The sequence below is a fragment of the Somniosus microcephalus genome, unplaced genomic scaffold (assembly GCF_052327205.1).
Source record: "Somniosus microcephalus isolate GS21.2 unplaced genomic scaffold, FLI_Smic_1.0 unresolved_chr2, whole genome shotgun sequence".
NCBI lineage: Eukaryota > Metazoa > Chordata > Chondrichthyes > Squaliformes > Somniosidae > Somniosus > Somniosus microcephalus.
This window is the reverse complement of record NW_028225180.1, coordinates 17,838,367-17,854,871: the sequence shown is the minus strand read 5'-3', so window position 1 is coordinate 17,854,871 and position 16,505 is coordinate 17,838,367. Positions and strand designations below refer to the sequence as shown.

Here is a 16,505-nt window from a genome sequence, read left to right as displayed (position 1 = left end):
ACTGGACTAATAATCCAGGGTACAGTAGTGTAGGGGTTATGTTACTGGACTAATAATCCAGGGTACAGTAGTGTAAGGGTTATGTTACTGGACTAATAATCCAGGGTACAGTAGTGTAGGGTTTATGTTACTGGACTAATAATCCAGGGTACAGTAGTGTAGGGGTTATGTTACTGGACTAATAATCCAGGGTACAGTAGTGTAGGAGTCATGTTACTGGACTAATAATCCAGAGTACAGTAGTGTAGGGGTCATGTTACTGGACTAATAATCCAGGGTACAGTAGTGTAGGGGTTGTGTTACTGGACTAATAATCCAGGCTACAGTAGTGTAGGGGTTATGTTACTGGACTAATAATCCAGGGTACAGTTGTGTAGGGGTTGTTACTGGACTAATAATCCAGGGTACAGTAGTGTAGGGGTTATGTTACTGGACTAATAATCCAGAGTACAGTAGTGTAGATGTTATATAACTCGACTAATAACCCAGGGTACAGTAATGTAGGGGTTATGTTACTGGACTAATAATCCAGGGGTACAGTAGTGTAGGGGTTATGTTACTGGACTAATAATCCAGGGTACAGTAGTGTAGGGGTTATGTTACTGGACTAATAATCCAGGGTACAGTAGTGTAGGGGTTATGTTACTGGATTAATAATCCAGGGTACAGTAGTGTAGGGGTTATGTTACTGGACTAATAATCCAGGGTACAGTAGTGTAGGGGTTGTGTTACTGGACTAATAATCCAGGGTACAGTAGTGTAGGGGTTATGTTACTGGACTAATAATCCTGGGTACAGTAGTGTAGGGGTTATGTTACTGGACTAATAATCCAGGGTACAGTAGTGTAGGGGTTGTGTTACTGGACTAATCATCCAGGGTACAGTAGTGTAGGGGTTGTGTTACTGGACTAATAATCCAGGGTACATTAGTGTAGGGGTTATGTTACTGGACTAATAATCCAGGGGTACAGTAATGTAGGGGTCATGTTACTGGACTAATAATCCAGGGTACAGTAGTGTAGGGGTTATGTTATTGGACTAATAATCCAAGGTACAGTAATGTAGGGGTTGTGTTACTGGACTAATAATCCAGGGTACAGTAGTGTAGGGGTTATGTTACTGGACTAATAATCCAGGGTACAGTAGTGTAGGGGTTATGTTACTGGACTAATCATCCAGGGTACAGTAGTGTAGGGGTTATGTTACTGGACTAATCATCCAGGGTACAGTAGTGTAGGGGTCATGTTACTGGACTAATAATCCAGGGTACAGTAGTGTAGGGGTTATGTTACTGGACTAATAATCCAGAGTACAGTAGTGTAGGGGTATGATGTGCAACTCAGGGCGAGCCTCTCTCACGATATTTTTCTGTTCTTCACAGATCTGGCATTTAGCAAACAATAAGTTAAACTTCCTGAACTCTTTCAAGATGAAGATGTCGGTGATCCTGGGGATAATTCACATGGTGTTTGGGGTCAGCCTCGGAGTCTTTAACTATCGGTGAGTTTGTCGCCCTTGTGATCATCTAATCGATTCAAATCGCCGCGGCTTAGGGGGACACTTTCTCTCACCGCGGAGTCAGAAGGTCGTGAGTTTGTCCGCCACTCTGGATATTCGAGCCCGCTAATCCTAGGCCGACACTCCCCACTAGTCCAGTACTGAGGGAGCGCTGCACTGTCGGAGGGGCAGTACTGAGGGAGTGCCGCACTGTCGGAGGGGCAGTACTGAGGGAGCGCTGCACTGTCGGAGGGGCAGTACTGAGGGAGCGCAGCACTGTCGGAGGGGCAGTACTGAGGGAGCGCAGCACTGTCGGAGGGGCAGTACTGAGGGAGCGCCGCACTGTCGGAGGGGCAGTACTGAGGGAGCGCCGCACTGTCGTAGGGGCAGTACTGAGGGAGCGCTGCACTGTCGGAGGGGCAGTACTGAGGGAGCACTGCACTGTCGGAGGGGCAGTACTGAGGGAGTGCCGCACTGTCAGAGGGGCAGTACTGAGGGAGCACTGCACCATCAGAGGGTCAGTACTGAGGGAGCGCTGCACTGTCGGAGGGCCAGTACAGAAGGAGCGCTGCACTGTCGAAGGGGCAGTCCTGAAAAGAGAGACTGACTGGGAGGAAGAGAGACAGACTGGGGGGGAGAGAGAGAGAGACTGGGGGAGAGAGAGAGAGGGGGACTGGGGAGAGAGAGAGAGAGAGGGACTGGGGGGAGAGAGAGAGAGAGAGAGGGACTGGGGAGAGAGGGACTGGGGAGAGAGAGAGGGACTGGGGAGAGAGGGACTGGGGAGAGAGAGAGAGAGAGAGAGAGGGACTGGGGAGAGAGAGAGGGACGGACTGGGGAGAGAGAGAGAGAGGGACTGGGGAGAGAGAGAGGGACTGGGGAGAGAGAGAGAGAGGGACTGGGGGGGAGAGAGAGAGAGAGAGGGACTGGGGGGGGAGAGAGAGAGAGGGACTGGGGAGAGAGAGAGGGACTGGGGAGAGAGAGAGGGGCTGGGGGGGGAGAGAGAGAGAGAGAGAGGGACTGGGGAGGGAGAGAGAGGGACTGGGGAGAGAGAGAGAGAGAGGGACTGGGGAGAGAGAGAGAGGGACTGGGGAGAGAGCGGGACTGGGGAGAGAGAGAGAGAGGGACTGGGGAGAGAGAGAGAGAGAGAGAGGGACTGGGGAGAGAGAGAGAGAGAGGGACTGGGGAGAGAGAGAGAGAGGGACTGGGGAGAGAGAGAGAGAGGGACTGGGGAGAGAGAGAGAGAGGGACTGGGGAGAGAGAGAGAGGGACTGGGGAGAGAGAGAGAGGGACTGGGGAGAGAGAGAGGGACTGGGGAGAGAGAGAGCGGGACTGGGGAGAGAGAGAGAGGGACTGGGGAGAGAGAGAGAGGGACTGGGGAGAGAGAGAGAGAGGGACTGGGGAGAGAGAGAGGGACTGGGGAGAGAGAGAGAGAGAGGGACTGGGGAGAGAGAGAGAGAGAGGGACTGGGGAGAGAGAGAGAGAGGGACTGGGGAGAGAGAGGGACTGGGGAGAGAGAGAGAGGGACTGGGGAGAGAGAGAGAGAGGGACTGGGGAGAGAGAGAGAGGGACTGGGGAGAGAGAGGGACTGGGGAGAGAGAGAGAGAGGGACTGGGGAGAGAGAGAGAGAGAGGGACTGGGGAGAGAGAGAGAGAGGGACTGGGGAGAGAGAGAGAGAGGGACTGGGGAGAGAGAGAGAGAGGGACTGGGGAGAGAGAGAGAGAGGGACTGGGGAGAGAGAGAGAGAGGGACTGGGGAGAGAGAGGGACTGGGGAGAGAGAGAGAGAGGGACTGGGGAGAGAGAGAGAGAGGGACTGGGGAGAGAGAGAGAGAGGGACTGGGGAGAGAGAGAGAGAGGGACTGGGGAGAGGGAGAGGGACTGGGGAGAGGGAGAGGGACTGGGGAGAGGGACTGGGGAGAGGGAGAGGGACTGGGGAGAGGGAGAGGGACTGGGGAGAGGGAGAGGGACTGGGGAGAGGGAGAGGGACTGGGAGAGGGAGAGGGACTGGGGAGAGGGAGAGGGACTGGGGAGAGGGAGAGGGACTGGGGAGAGGGAGAGGGACTGGGGAGAGGGAGAGGGACTGGGGAGAGGGAGAGGGACTGGGGAGAGGGAGAGGGACTGGGGAGAGGGAGAGGGACTGGGGAGAGGGAGAGGGACTGGGGAGAGGGAGAGGGACTGGGGAGAGGGAGAGGGACTGGGGAGAGGGAGAGGGACTGGGGAGAGGGAGAGGGACTGGGGAGAGGGAGAGGGACTGGGGAGAGGGAGAGGGACTGGGGAGAGAGAGAGAGAGGGACTGGGGAGAGAGAGAGAGAGGGACTGGGGAGAGAGAGAGGGACTGGGGAGAGAGAGAGAGGGACTGGAGAGAGAGAGAGAGAGGGACTGGAGAGAGAGAGAGAGAGGGACTGGGGAGAGAGAGAGAGGGACTGGGGGGAGAGAGAGAGGGACTGGGGGGGGGGGAGAGAGAGAGAGAGGGACTGGGGGGAGAGAGAGAGAGAGAGAGAGAGGGACTGGGGAGAGAGAGGGACGAGAGAGAGAGAGAGGGACTGGGGAGAGAGAGAGAGAGGGACTGGGGAGAGAGAGAGGGACTGGGGGGAGAGAGAGAGGGACTGGGGGGAGAGAGAGAGAGGGGGACTGGGGGGGGGGGGAGAGAGAGAGAGAGGGACTGGGGGGAGAGAGAGAGAGAGAGAGAGAGGGACTGGGGAGAGAGAGGGACGAGAGAGAGAGAGAGAGGGACTGGGGAGAGAGAGAGAGGGACTGGGGAGAGAGAGAGAGAGGGACTGGGGGGAGAGAGAGCGAGACGGGGGGAGAGAGAGCGAGACGGGGGGAGAGAGAGCGAGACGGGGGGAGAGAGAGCGAGACGGGGGGAGAGAGAGAGAGCGAGACGGGGGGAGAGAGAGCGAGACGGGGGGAGAGAGAGCGAGACGGGGGGAGAGAGAGCGAGACGGGGGGAGAGAGAGCGAGACGGGGGGAGAGAGAGCGAGACGGGGGGAGAGAGAGCGAGACGGGGGGAGAGAGCGAGACGGGGGGAGAGAGAGCGAGACGGGGGGAGAGAGAGCGAGACGGGGGGGGAGAGAGCGAGACGGGGGGGGGAGAGAGCGAGACGGGGGGGGAGAGAGCGAGACGGGGGGGGAGAGAGCGAGACGGGGGGGGAGAGAGCGAGACGGGGGGGGAGAGAGCGAGACGGGGGGGGGAGAGAGCGAGACGGGGGGGAGAGAGCGAGACGGGGGGGGAGAGAGCGAGACGGGGGGGGAGAGAGCGAGACGGGGGGGGAGAGAGCGAGACGGGGGGGGAGAGAGCGAGACGGGGGGGGAGAGAGCGAGACGGGGGGGGAGAGAGCGAGACGGGGGGGGAGAGAGCGAGACGGGGGGGGAGAGAGCGAGACGGGGGGGGAGAGAGCGAGACGGGGGGGAGAGAGCGAGACGGGGGGGGGAGAGAGCGAGACGGGGGGGAGAGAGCGAGACGGGGGGGAGAGAGCGAGACGGGGGGGAGAGAGCGAGACTGGGGGGGAGAGAGAGCGAGACTGGGGGGGAGAGAGAGCGAGACTGGGGGGGAGAGAGAGCGAGACTGGGGGGGAGAGAGAGCGAGACTGGGGGAGACTGGGGGAGAGAGAGCGCGACTGGGGGAGAGAGAGCGAGACTGCGGGGGAGAGAGAGCGAGAGACCGAGAGAGCGAGACTGCGGGGAGAGAGAGCGAGACTGGGGAGAGAGAGCGAGACTGGGGGGGAGAGAGAGCGAGACTGGGGGGGAGAGAGAGCGAGACTGGGGGGAGAGAGAGCGAGACTGGGGAGACTGGGGGAGAGAGAGCGCGACTGGGGGAGAGAGAGCGAGACTGCGGGGAGAGAGAGCGAGACTGGGGGAGACTGGGGAGAGAGAGCGCGACTGGGGGAGAGAGAGCGAGACTGCGGGGGAGAGAGAGCGAGACTGGGGGGGAGAGAGCGAGACTGGGGGAGACTGGGGGAGAGAGAGCGCGACTGGGGGAGAGAGAGCGAGACTGCGGGGGAGAGAGAGCGAGACTGGGGGAGACTGGGGAGAGGGAGCGCGACTGGGGGAGAGAGAGAGAGACTGGGGGAGAGAGAGCGAGACGGGGGAGAGAGAGAGAGACTGGGGGGAGAGAGCGAGACTGCGGGGAGAGAGAGCGAGACTGGGGGAGACTGGGGGAGAGAGAGTGCGACTGGGGGAGAGAGAGAGAGACTGGGGGGGAGAGAGAGAGAGACTGGGGGAGAGAGAGAGAGAGAGAGACTGGGGGAGAGAGAGAGAGAGAGAGACTGGGGAGAGAGAGAGAGACTGGGGGAGAGAGAGAGAGACTGGGGGGGAGAGAGAGAGAGACTTGGGGGGGAGAGAGAGAGCGAGACTTGGGGGGGAGATGGGAGAGAGAAACAGAAGCAAAATCTACGCATGCTTTATAGATTTCCAGAAGGCTTTCGATTCCATCTGGCACGACGGTTTATTCCTGAAACTTATCGAAAGCGGGATAGGGGGAAAAACATATGATGTAATTAAATCAATGTATACAAAACAACAAATGTGCAGTTAAAATTGGAGACTAACAAACAAAATACTTCTCACAGGGGCGGGGGGTCGACGCAGGGCTCGCCAATCTCACTGACACTCTTCAATATTTACATAAATGAATTGGCAAAACTACTTGAACAATCTACAGCACCCGGCCTCACCCTATATGAATCCAAGATTAAATTCCTCCTCTATGCAGACGACCTGGTTCTGCTGTCACCAACTAAGGAGGGTCTACAGCAGAACCTGGATCTGCTGGAGTCGTACTGCCAGACTTGGGCCCTGACAATTAATCCCCAGAAAACCAAAGTCCTTGTGTTCCAGCAAAGATCCAGACATCAGGGACCCAAAACAAATTTCACACTAGGAACAACCAAAATTGAACAAACCACTAACTACACATACTTGGGCTTAAAAATCAGTTCTACGGGAAATTTCCATCTGGCTGTGAATGAACTGAAGAGAAAGCAAGAAGGGCTTTCTATGCCATTAAAAAATCAATCCAAATAGAAATCCCAATTAGCATTTGGCTCAAAATTTCAAATCAGTAATTGAACCAATTGCACTCTATGGCAGTGAAGTGTGGGGACCGCTTACACAACAAGAATTGCAAAATGGGACAAACACCCAATTGAGATCCTACATGCAGAATTCTGTAAAAGTATCCTCCGGACTCGAAGGAAAACCGTAAACAATGCATGCAGGGCAGAACTAGGCCAATATCCATTAATAATCACTCGCCAAAAAAGAGCCACCAAATTTGGAAACCCTAGAAATGAGCAACCCCCAATGCTATCATTACGAAGCCCTGAAATGCCAAGAGAGGACCATAAAGAAGAATACCCTCAGTCAACTAGTCCTGGGACTCAGTGAAGTAACTACTAACACTACTAAAGCACGGTGGCATAGTGGTTAGCACTGTTGCCTCACAGCGCCAGGGACCCGGGTTCGAATCCGGCCTCGGGTGACTGTCTGTGTGGAGTTTGCACATTCTCCCCGTGTTTGCGTGGGTTTCCTCCGGGTGCTCCGGTTTCCTCCCACAGTCCAAAGATGTGCGGGTTAGGTTGATTGGCTATGATAAATTGACCCTTAGTGTTAGGGGATTAATACGTGGGGTTACGGGGATAGGGTGGGATATGTGTCGGTGTAGGGGTTACGGGGATCGGGTGGGATATGTGTCGGTGCAGGCTCGATGGGCCGAAATGGCCTCCATCTGCACTGTGGGGTTTCTGTGATTCTGTGAATAACCAGCCCCAGGACAGTGACAGCGTAACACAAAGAATTCGACCCAACGTAATCGTCGCTAAGCAAAAGGAAAAATACCTGTCATATTGGGCAGAAACAACAAAAACCCAAAGCACACTCAATTGCTACTTGGCCCTAAACAGACAATACAACATGGCTGATTACCTGACCATGGTAAAGGATAGCAAACTGAGAAAAACCTTGACAATGTACAGACTTAGTGAACATAGCCTGGCGATCGAAAAAGGTAGACACAGGCAGACCCGGCTACAAGAGAGGACAGGATATGCTCTCACTGCAGTCAGGGAGTGGTGGAGACAGAGATGCACTTCCTCACAACTTGTAGAAAATATCAGGGCATAAGGGAGAATTTCTACCCAAAATTCACAAAAATATGCCCGGAATTCAGAAATTTGAATGACGACCAAAAGCTCCCATACCTACTAGGGGAAGAGAGAAATTGTGTAACACTAGCGGCACACTATGTTACAGCTTGCCATAAACAGAGGGACAACCACTAAATAAAAGAAAAGAGTATATATAAAATATATGAATGTATATTTATACACTCAGGGATATATCTGTTTATACACTGTATGGATAGATCTGTATTTTTGTGTACAAACATGAATGTTTTTCGATGCTTTGGCAACATAAGATGTAACTTGTCATGCCAATAAAGCGATTTGAATTGAATTGAATTGAATTGAGTGAGACTGGGGGGGAGAGAGAGAGAGACTGGGGGGGAGAGAGAGAGAGACTGGGGGGGAGAGAGAGAGAGACTGGGGGGGAGAGAGAGAGAGACTGGGGGAGAGAGAGAGAGAGAGAGAGAGAGAGACTGGGGGGGGGGAGAGAGAGAGAGACTGGGGGGGAGAGAGAGAGAGACTGGGGGGGAGAGAGAGAGAGAGAGAGAGAGAGACGGGGGGGGAGAGAGAGAGAGAGAGAGAGACGGGGGGGGGAGAGAGAGAGAGACTGGGGGAGAGAGACGGCGGGGGGAGAGAGAGAGAGAGAAACGGCCACTTTTGGAAGAGGGGGTGGGAGTATTGGGGCCAACATCATAAAAGAAACTGATCTGGTCATTTTATCGCATTGCTGTTTGTGGAGCTTGCTGTGCACAAATCGACTGCTGCCTTTCCTACAACAGTGACCACACTGAACAAAAAGTAGTTCATTGAGGGGGAAACGCTCTGGGACGTCCTGAGGTGGTGATCGGCGCGGTGGGATTGGGAGTCTGTCTTTCTTTCTTAGACTCAATATTTCTGGCCCGTGTCGGCTGAGTGTCATTTAAATTAATCTCTCGCCAGCCAAACATCTAAACGGACTGAAATCCCCCGACAATTGATTTTAAAAGTGGATTAAATTATCTGTAGTGTTGACGGTTCTTTGACTGCCCCCCAGAAACCACCAATCAAGGTTTCTGTACACACGGCTCTGAGACTTGGGACAATGGGTTTGAACACCAGTTAATCAGCCTCCGCAAGGAATTTAACGCCTATTTAAGATCGTTTAACATTTCCTAATACCTCTGGGGAACATTAATTTACCCAATTCGCAGCTCTACCCCATTCAGCGCCTCGAGCCTGTTACAAAGGAACAGGAGAAGGCCCATTCAGCCCCTCGAGCCTGTTACAAAGGAACAGGAGGAGGCCATTCAGCCCCTCGAGCCTGTTGCACAGGAACAGGAGGAGGCCATTCAGCCCCTCGAGCCTGTTGCACAGGAACAGGAGGAGGCCCATTCAGCCCCTCGAGCCTGTTACACAGGAACAGGAGGAGGCCATTCAGCCCCTCGAGCCTGTTGCACTGGAAGAGGAGGAGGCCATTCAGCCTCTCGAGCCTGTTGCACAGGAACAGGAGGAGGCCATTCAGCTCCTCGAGCCTGTTACACTGGAACAGGAAGAGGTCATTCAGCCCCTCGAGCCTGTTGCACTGGAACAGGAGGAGGCCATTCAGCCCCTCGAGCCTGTTATACAGGAACAGGAGGCGGCCACTCAGCCCCTCGAGCCTGTTACACAGGAACAGGAGGAGGCCATTCAGCCCCTTGAGCCTGTTACACAGGAACAGGAGGCGGCCATTCAGCCCCTCGAGCCCATTACACAGGAACAGGAGGAGGCCATTCAGCCCCTCGAGCCTGTTACACAGGAACAGGAGGAGGCCATTCAGCCCCTCGAGCCTGTTACACAGGAACAGGAGGCGGCCATTCCGCCCCTCGAGCCTGTTACACAGGAACAGGAGGAGGCCATTCAGCCCCTCGAGCCTGTTACACAGGAACAGGAGTAGGCCATTCAGCCCCTCGAGCCTGTTACACAGGAACAGGAGTAGGCCATTCAGCCCCTCGCGCCTGTTACACAGGAACAGGAGGCGGCCATTCAGCCCCTCGAGCCCGTTACACAGGAACAGGAGGAGGCCATTCAGCCCCTCGAGCCTGTTACACAGGAACAGGAGGAGGCCATTCAGCCCCTTGCGCCTGTTACACAGGAACAGGAGGCGGCCATTCAGCCCCTCGAGCCTGTTGCACAGGAACAGGAGGAGGCCATTCAGCCCCCTCGAGCCTGTTGCACAGGAACAGGAGGAGGCCATTCAGCCCTTCGAGCCTGTTACACAGGAACAGGAGGAGGGCATTCAGCCCCTTGAGCCTGTTACACAGGAACAGGAGGAGGCCATTCAGCCCTTCAAGCCTGTTACACAGGAACAGGAGGAGGCCATTCAGCCCCTCAAGCCTGTTACACAGGAACAGGAGGAGGCCATTCTGCCCCTCGAGCCTGTTACACAGGAACAGGAGGAGGCCATTCAGCCCCTCGCCCCTGTTACACAGGAACAGGAGGAGGGCATTCAGGCCCTCGAACCTGTTACACAGGAACAGGAGGAGGCCATTCAGCCCCTCGAGCCTGTTACACAGGAACAGGAGGAGGCCATTCAGCCCCTCGAGCCTGTTACACAGGAACAGGAGGAGGCCATTCAGCCCCTTGCGCCTGTTACACAGGAACAGGAGGCGGCCATTCAGCCCCTCGAGCCTGTTACACAGGAACAGGAGGAGGCCATTCAGCCCCCTCGAGCCTGTTGCACAGGAACAGGAGGAGGCCATTCAGCCCTTCGAGCCTGTTACACAGGAACAGGAGGAGGGCATTCAGCCCCTTGAGCCTGTTACACAGGAACAGGAGGAGGCCATTCAGCCCTTCAAGCCTGTTACACAGGAACAGGAGGAGGCCATTCAGCCCCTCAAGCCTGTTACACAGGAACAGGAGGAGGCCATTCAGCCCCTCGCCCCTGTTACACAGGAACAGGAGGAGGGCATTCAGGCCCTCGAACCTGTTACACAGGAACAGGAGGAGGCCATTCAGCCCCTCGAGCCTGTTACACAGGAACAGGAGGAGGCCATTCAGCCCCTCGAGCCTGTTACACAGGAACAGGAGGAGGCCATTCAGCCCCCTCGAGTCTGTTACACAGGAACAGGAGGAGGCCATTCAGCCCCTCGAGTCTGTTACACCATTCAGTTAAATCACGGCAGATCTGTATCTCAACTCCCTCTGGCTTCCTTTGATCCCTCCTTTTTGTTTTTCAACACACAGGCACTTTAAGAAGCCTTGGTTTGTCGTCCTGGTGTTTCTGCCTGAGCTGGTGTTCATGCTTTCCCTCTTTGGGTATCTCGTCTTTCTGATTGTCTACAAGTGGCTCGTCTACTCTGCCGTCAATTCCCTGGAGGCGCCCAGCATTCTGATTCACTTCATCGACATGTTCCTGTTCACTACCTCCCCAGGCAACGCCGACCTCTACCCCTTTCAGGTAAGGGTGAGGGGCTTTTCGGAGTGGGCGGGGGGGTAGGGGGGGGGGTAGAGGTAGAAGGAGCAAGACATAAGGGAGCGAGAGAGAGAGACGAGTCGGCCCAAGCCTGTTACTACAATAACGAGAGTAGGCCCGTTCGGCCTGTCTCAAGCCTGTTGGATAGGAACCGGAGTAGGCCCATTCAGCCCCCCTCGAGCCTGTTACTACAGCAACGAGATTAGGCCCATTCTGCCCCTCGGGTCTTTTAACACAGGAACAGGAGCAGGCCATTCTGCCCCTCAAGCCAGAAACTCAATTGGACCAGCCACATAAATACTGTGGCTACAAGAGCAGGTCAGAGGCTGGGTATTCTGCGGCGAGTGTCTCGCCTCCTGACTCCCCAAAGCCTTTCCACCATCTACAAGGCACAAGTCAGGAGTGTGATGGAATACTCTCCACTTGCCTGGATGAGTGCAGCTCCAACAACACTCAAGAAGCTCGACACCATCCAGGATAAAGCAGCCCACTTGATTGGCACCCCATCCACCACCTTAAACATTCACTCCCTCCACCACCGGCGCACCGTGGCTGCAGTGTGGACCATCTACAAGATGCACTGCAGCAACTCGCCAAGGCTTCTTCGGCAGCACCTCCCAAACCCGCGACCTCTTCCACGTAGAAGGACAAGGGCAGCAGGCACATGGGAACACCAGCACCTCCAAGTTCCCCTCCAAGTCACACACCATCCTGACTTGGGAATATATCGGCCGATCCTTCATCGTCACTGGGTCAAAATCCTGGAACTCCCTCCCTAACAGCACTGTGGGAGCACCTTCACCACACGGACTGCAGCGGTTCAAGAAGTTACGTAGAGAGAGACTTGGAGAAGCTGGGGTTGTTCTCCTTACAGTAGAAGTGGTTTAGGGAGATTTAATAGAGAGGTTCACAATTAGGAGGGCTGGAGGAGGTTACAGAGATAGGGAGGGTTGTAGGGGCTGGAGGAGGTTACAGAGATAGAGAGGGTTGTAGGGGCTGGAGGAGGTTACAGAGATAGGGAGGGTTGTAGGGGCTGGAGGAGGTTACAGAGATAGGAAGGGTTGTAGGGGCTGGAGGAGGGTACAGAGATAGGGAGGGTTGTAGGGGCTGGAGGAGGTTACAGAGATAGGGAGGGTTGTAGGGGCTGGAGGAGGTTACAGAGATAGGGAGGGTTGTAGGGGCTGGAGGAGGTTACAGAGATAGGGAGGGTTGTAGGGGCTGGAGGAGGTTACAGAGATAGGGAGGGTTGTCGGGGCTGGAGCGTGTTAGAGATAGGGAGGGTTGTTGTGTTGGCGGAGGTTACAGAGATAGGGAGGGTTGTAGTGGCTGGAGGAGGTTACAGAGACAGGGAGTGTTGTAGGGGCTGGAGGGTGTTACAGAGATGGGGAGGGTTGTTGTGTTGGCGGAGGTTACAGAGACAGGGACACAGACACAGACACAGAATCCCCACAGTGCAGATAGAGGCCATTTCAGCCCATCGAGCCTGCACCGACACATATCCCACCCTATCCCCGTAACCCCACGTATTTAATCCCCTAACACTAAGGGCCAATTTATCATAGCCAATCAACCTAACCCGCACATCTTTGGACTGTGGGAGGAAACCGGAGCACCCGGAGGAAACCCACGCAAACACGGGGAGAATGTGCAAACTCCACACAGACAGTCGCCCGAGGCCAGATTTGAACCCGGGTCCCTGGTGCTGTGAGGCAACAGTGCTAACAACTATGCCGCTGTGCCTGGGTTGTAGGGCTGATGGAGGTTACAGAGACAGGGAGGGTTGTAGGGCTGAAGGAGGTTACAGAGATAGGGAGGGTGGTGCGAGGCCCTGGATGGATTGGAACATAGAAACATAGAAGATAGGAGCAGGAGTCGGCCATTCGGCCCCTCGAGCCTGCTCCGCCATTCAATGCAATCATGGCTGATCATCCAAATTCAGTACCCTGTCCCTGCCTTCTCCCCATATCCCTTGATCCCTTTAGCCTTAAGAAATATATCCAACTCCTTCTTGAATATATTTAATGAATTGGCCTCCACTGCCTTCTGTGGTAGAGAATTCCACAGGTTCACCACTCTCTGGGTGAAGAAATTCCTCCTCATTTCTGTCCTAAATGGCTTACCCCTTATCCTTAGACTGTGACCCCTGGTTCTGGACTCCCCGACCATCGGGAACATCCTGCATCTAGTCTGTCCAGTCCTGTCAGAATTTTATAAGTTTCAATGAGATCACCTCTCATTCTTCTAAACTCCAGGGTGTATAAGCCCAATCGACCCAATCTCTCCTCATACGTCATTCCTGCCATCCCAGGTATCAGCCTGGTGAATCTTCGCTGAACTCCTTCCATGGCAAGAACATCCTTCGTCAGATAAGGCGACCAAAACTGCACACAATACTCGAGGTGTGGTCTCACCAAGGCCCTGTACAACTGCAGCAAGACATCCTTGTTCCTGTACTCAAACCCTCTCGCTATGAAGGCCAACATACCATTTGCCTTCTTAACCGCCTGCTGTACCTGCATGCTTACCTTCAGCGACTGGTGCACAAGGACACCCAGGTCTATTTGCACTTCCCCTTCTCCCAATCTATTGCCACTCAGATAATAATCTGCCTTCCTGTTTTTGCCACCAAAGTGGATAACCTCACATTTATCCACGTTATACAGCACCTGCCATGTTTCTGCCCAATCACCCAACCTGTCCAAATCATCCTGGAGTTTCTCGGCATCCTCCTCACAGCACACACGCCCACCCAGCTTTGTGTCGTCTGCAAATTTGGAGATATTACATCTAGTTCCCTTGTCTAGATCATTAATATATATTGTGATTTAGCTGGGGTCCAAGGACCGATCCTTGCGGTACCCCACTAGTCACTGCCTGCCACTCGGAAAAAGACCCGTTTATTCCAACTCTTTGCTTTCTGTCTGCCAACCAGTTCTCTATCCAAGTCAATACTTTGCCCCCAATCCCTTGTGCCTTAACTTTACACGCTAATCTCTTATGCGGGACCTTATCGAAAGTCTTCTGAAAGTCCAAATACACCACATCCACTGGTTCTCCCTTATCTATTTTACCAGTTACATCCTCAAAAAATTCCAGTAGATTAGTCAAGCACGATTTACCTTTTGTAAATCCATGTTGACTTTGCCCGAATACAAGGGTAAAGATGGAGAATTTGAAATTCGAGGTGTTACCAGCCCAGATGACAGTGTCGGTCAGCGAACACAGGGGTGATGGGTGAACGGGACTCGGTGCGAGCTGGGATACGATGCTCGCAGAGTTTTGGATGACCTGAACTTGACGGAGCGTGGAAAGTGAGGAGGGCGCTGGGAATAGTCGTCCCCTGGGGTAACAATGGGGGCTTTGGCAGAAGATGGGTGAGGCAGGGTACCGAGACGGGCGTTGTTACGGAGCTGGGAATAGGCAGTCAGGGGTGCAGTGACCCCCATATCCCGAGAACGAATAAAAATCGGTAATTTTTGTTCCTAATGGATGTCTTTACACTTGCCTCTTGATGTTGTGTGCTGCAGGGAACAGTGCAGATCATTCTGGTGGTGGTGGCAATATTGTCGGTCCCTGTACTGCTTTTTGGGAAACCTCTCTACCTGTACTGTCAACACAAGAATCATCGAAATCCTCGGGTATGTATGGACCAAAATCTGTTGTTGTTTCGTATGACGGGAAATGCTTACATCGGATATACAGCACAAATGACAGATGCAGTATAATGTGGATAAATGCGAGGTTATCCACTTGGTGGCAAAAACAGGAAGACAGATTATTATCTGAACGGCGATAGGTTGGGAGAAGGGGAAGTGCAATGAGACCTGGGTGTCCTTGTGCACCAGTCGCTGAAGGTAAGCATGCAGGTGCAGCAGGCGGTTAAGAAGGCAAATGCTATGTTGGCCTTCATAAGAACATAAGAAATAGGAGCAGGAGTAGGCCAATCGGCCCCTCGAGCCTGCTCCACCATTCAATAAGATCATGGCTGATCTGATCCTAACCTCAAATCTTCTATCACTCTCCATCCCACCCGAACCCATGTGATCTCCCGGGAGAGGCGAAAAACCAGATAAAAAACCCAATGGCCAATTTGGGAGAAAAAATCTGGGAAATTCCTCTCCGACCCATCTAGGCGATCGAAACTCGTCCAGGAGATCACTCTGTCCCTATATTTTCTACAGTACTTACCTTCTGTAAAGGCGATCTCCACCCCAGCCAGGAACAGGAATAATACCATCTCCTGAAATCTAACACAGAATTAGAACACAGTAGGAGCAGAACCAGGCTACACGGCCCCTGGGCCCGCTCCACTACCCACTGGCCATGACCATTCCGAACCTAGACTCATGTCCAATTTCCTGCCCGCTCCCCGTAACCCTTAATTCCCTTTACTTCTAGGAAACTATCTATTTCTGTTTTAAATTTATTTAATGATGTAGCTTCCACAGCTTTCTGGGGCAGCAAATTCCACAAACCTACCACCCTCTGAGTGAAGAAGTTTCTCCTCATCTCAGTTTTGAAAGAGCAGCCCCTTATTCTAAGATTATGCCCCCTACTTCTAGTTTCACCCATCATCGGGAACATCCTCACCGCATCCACCCGATCAAGCCCCTTCACAATCTTATATATTTCAATAAGATCGCCTCTCATTCTTCTGAACTCCAATGAGTAGAGTCCCAATCTACTCAACCTCTCCTCATATGACCACCCCCTCATCCCCGGGATTAACCGAGTGAACCTTCTTTGTACTGACTCGAGAGCAAGTATGTCCTTTCTTAAGTATGGACACCAAAACTGTATGCAGTATTCCAGGTGCGGTCTCACCAATACCTTGTACAACTGAAGCAATACCTCCCTGTTTTTATATTCTATCCCCCTAGCAATAAAAGCCAACATTCCATTGGCCTTCTTGATCACTTGCTGCACCTGCATACTATCTTTTTGAGTTTCGTGCACCAGGACCCCCAGATCCCTTTGTACTACAGTACTTTCCAGTTTCTTGCCATTAAGATAATAACTTGCTCTATGATTTTTCCTGCCAAAGTGCATAACCTCACACTTTCCAGTATTGTATTCCATCTGCCAAATCTCTGCCCACTTACTTAGCCTGTCTATGTCCCTTTGCAGGTTTTTTATGTCCTCCTCACTCACTACTTTCCCTCCCATCTTTGTATCATCTGCAAACTTTGATATGTTACACTCGGTCCCCTCCTCCAAATCGTTAATATAGATTGTAAAGAGTTGGGGACCCAGCACTGACCCCTGCGGAACACCACTAGTTACTGATTGCCAGTCTGAGAATGAACCATTTATCCCAACTCTCTGCTTTCTGTTAGAGAGCCAATCCTCCACCCACGCCAGAATATTACCCCCAATCCCGTGATTTTTTATCTTGAGCAATAATCTTTTGTGTGGCACCTTGTCAAATGCCTTTTGGAAGTCTAAATACACTACATCCA

General features: G+C 53.5%; 1 protein-coding gene across 1 annotated transcript in view; it reads left to right on the top strand.

Annotated features, from left to right (window-relative positions):
- Positions 1 to 1,361: 1,361 nt before the first annotated feature.
- Positions 1,362 to 16,505, top strand: part of LOC147092211 (V-type proton ATPase 116 kDa subunit a 2-like) — a 30,041-nt gene continuing 14,897 nt past the window's right edge. The window contains exons 1-3 of the mRNA XM_085975877.1: positions 1,362 to 1,500; positions 10,818 to 11,031; positions 14,574 to 14,684. Of these exons, the coding sequence (XP_085832003.1) occupies positions 1,430 to 1,500; positions 10,818 to 11,031; positions 14,574 to 14,684 (396 nt within the window). The 5' untranslated portion in view covers positions 1,362 to 1,429. The remainder of the gene's footprint in view (positions 1,501 to 10,817; positions 11,032 to 14,573; positions 14,685 to 16,505) is intronic.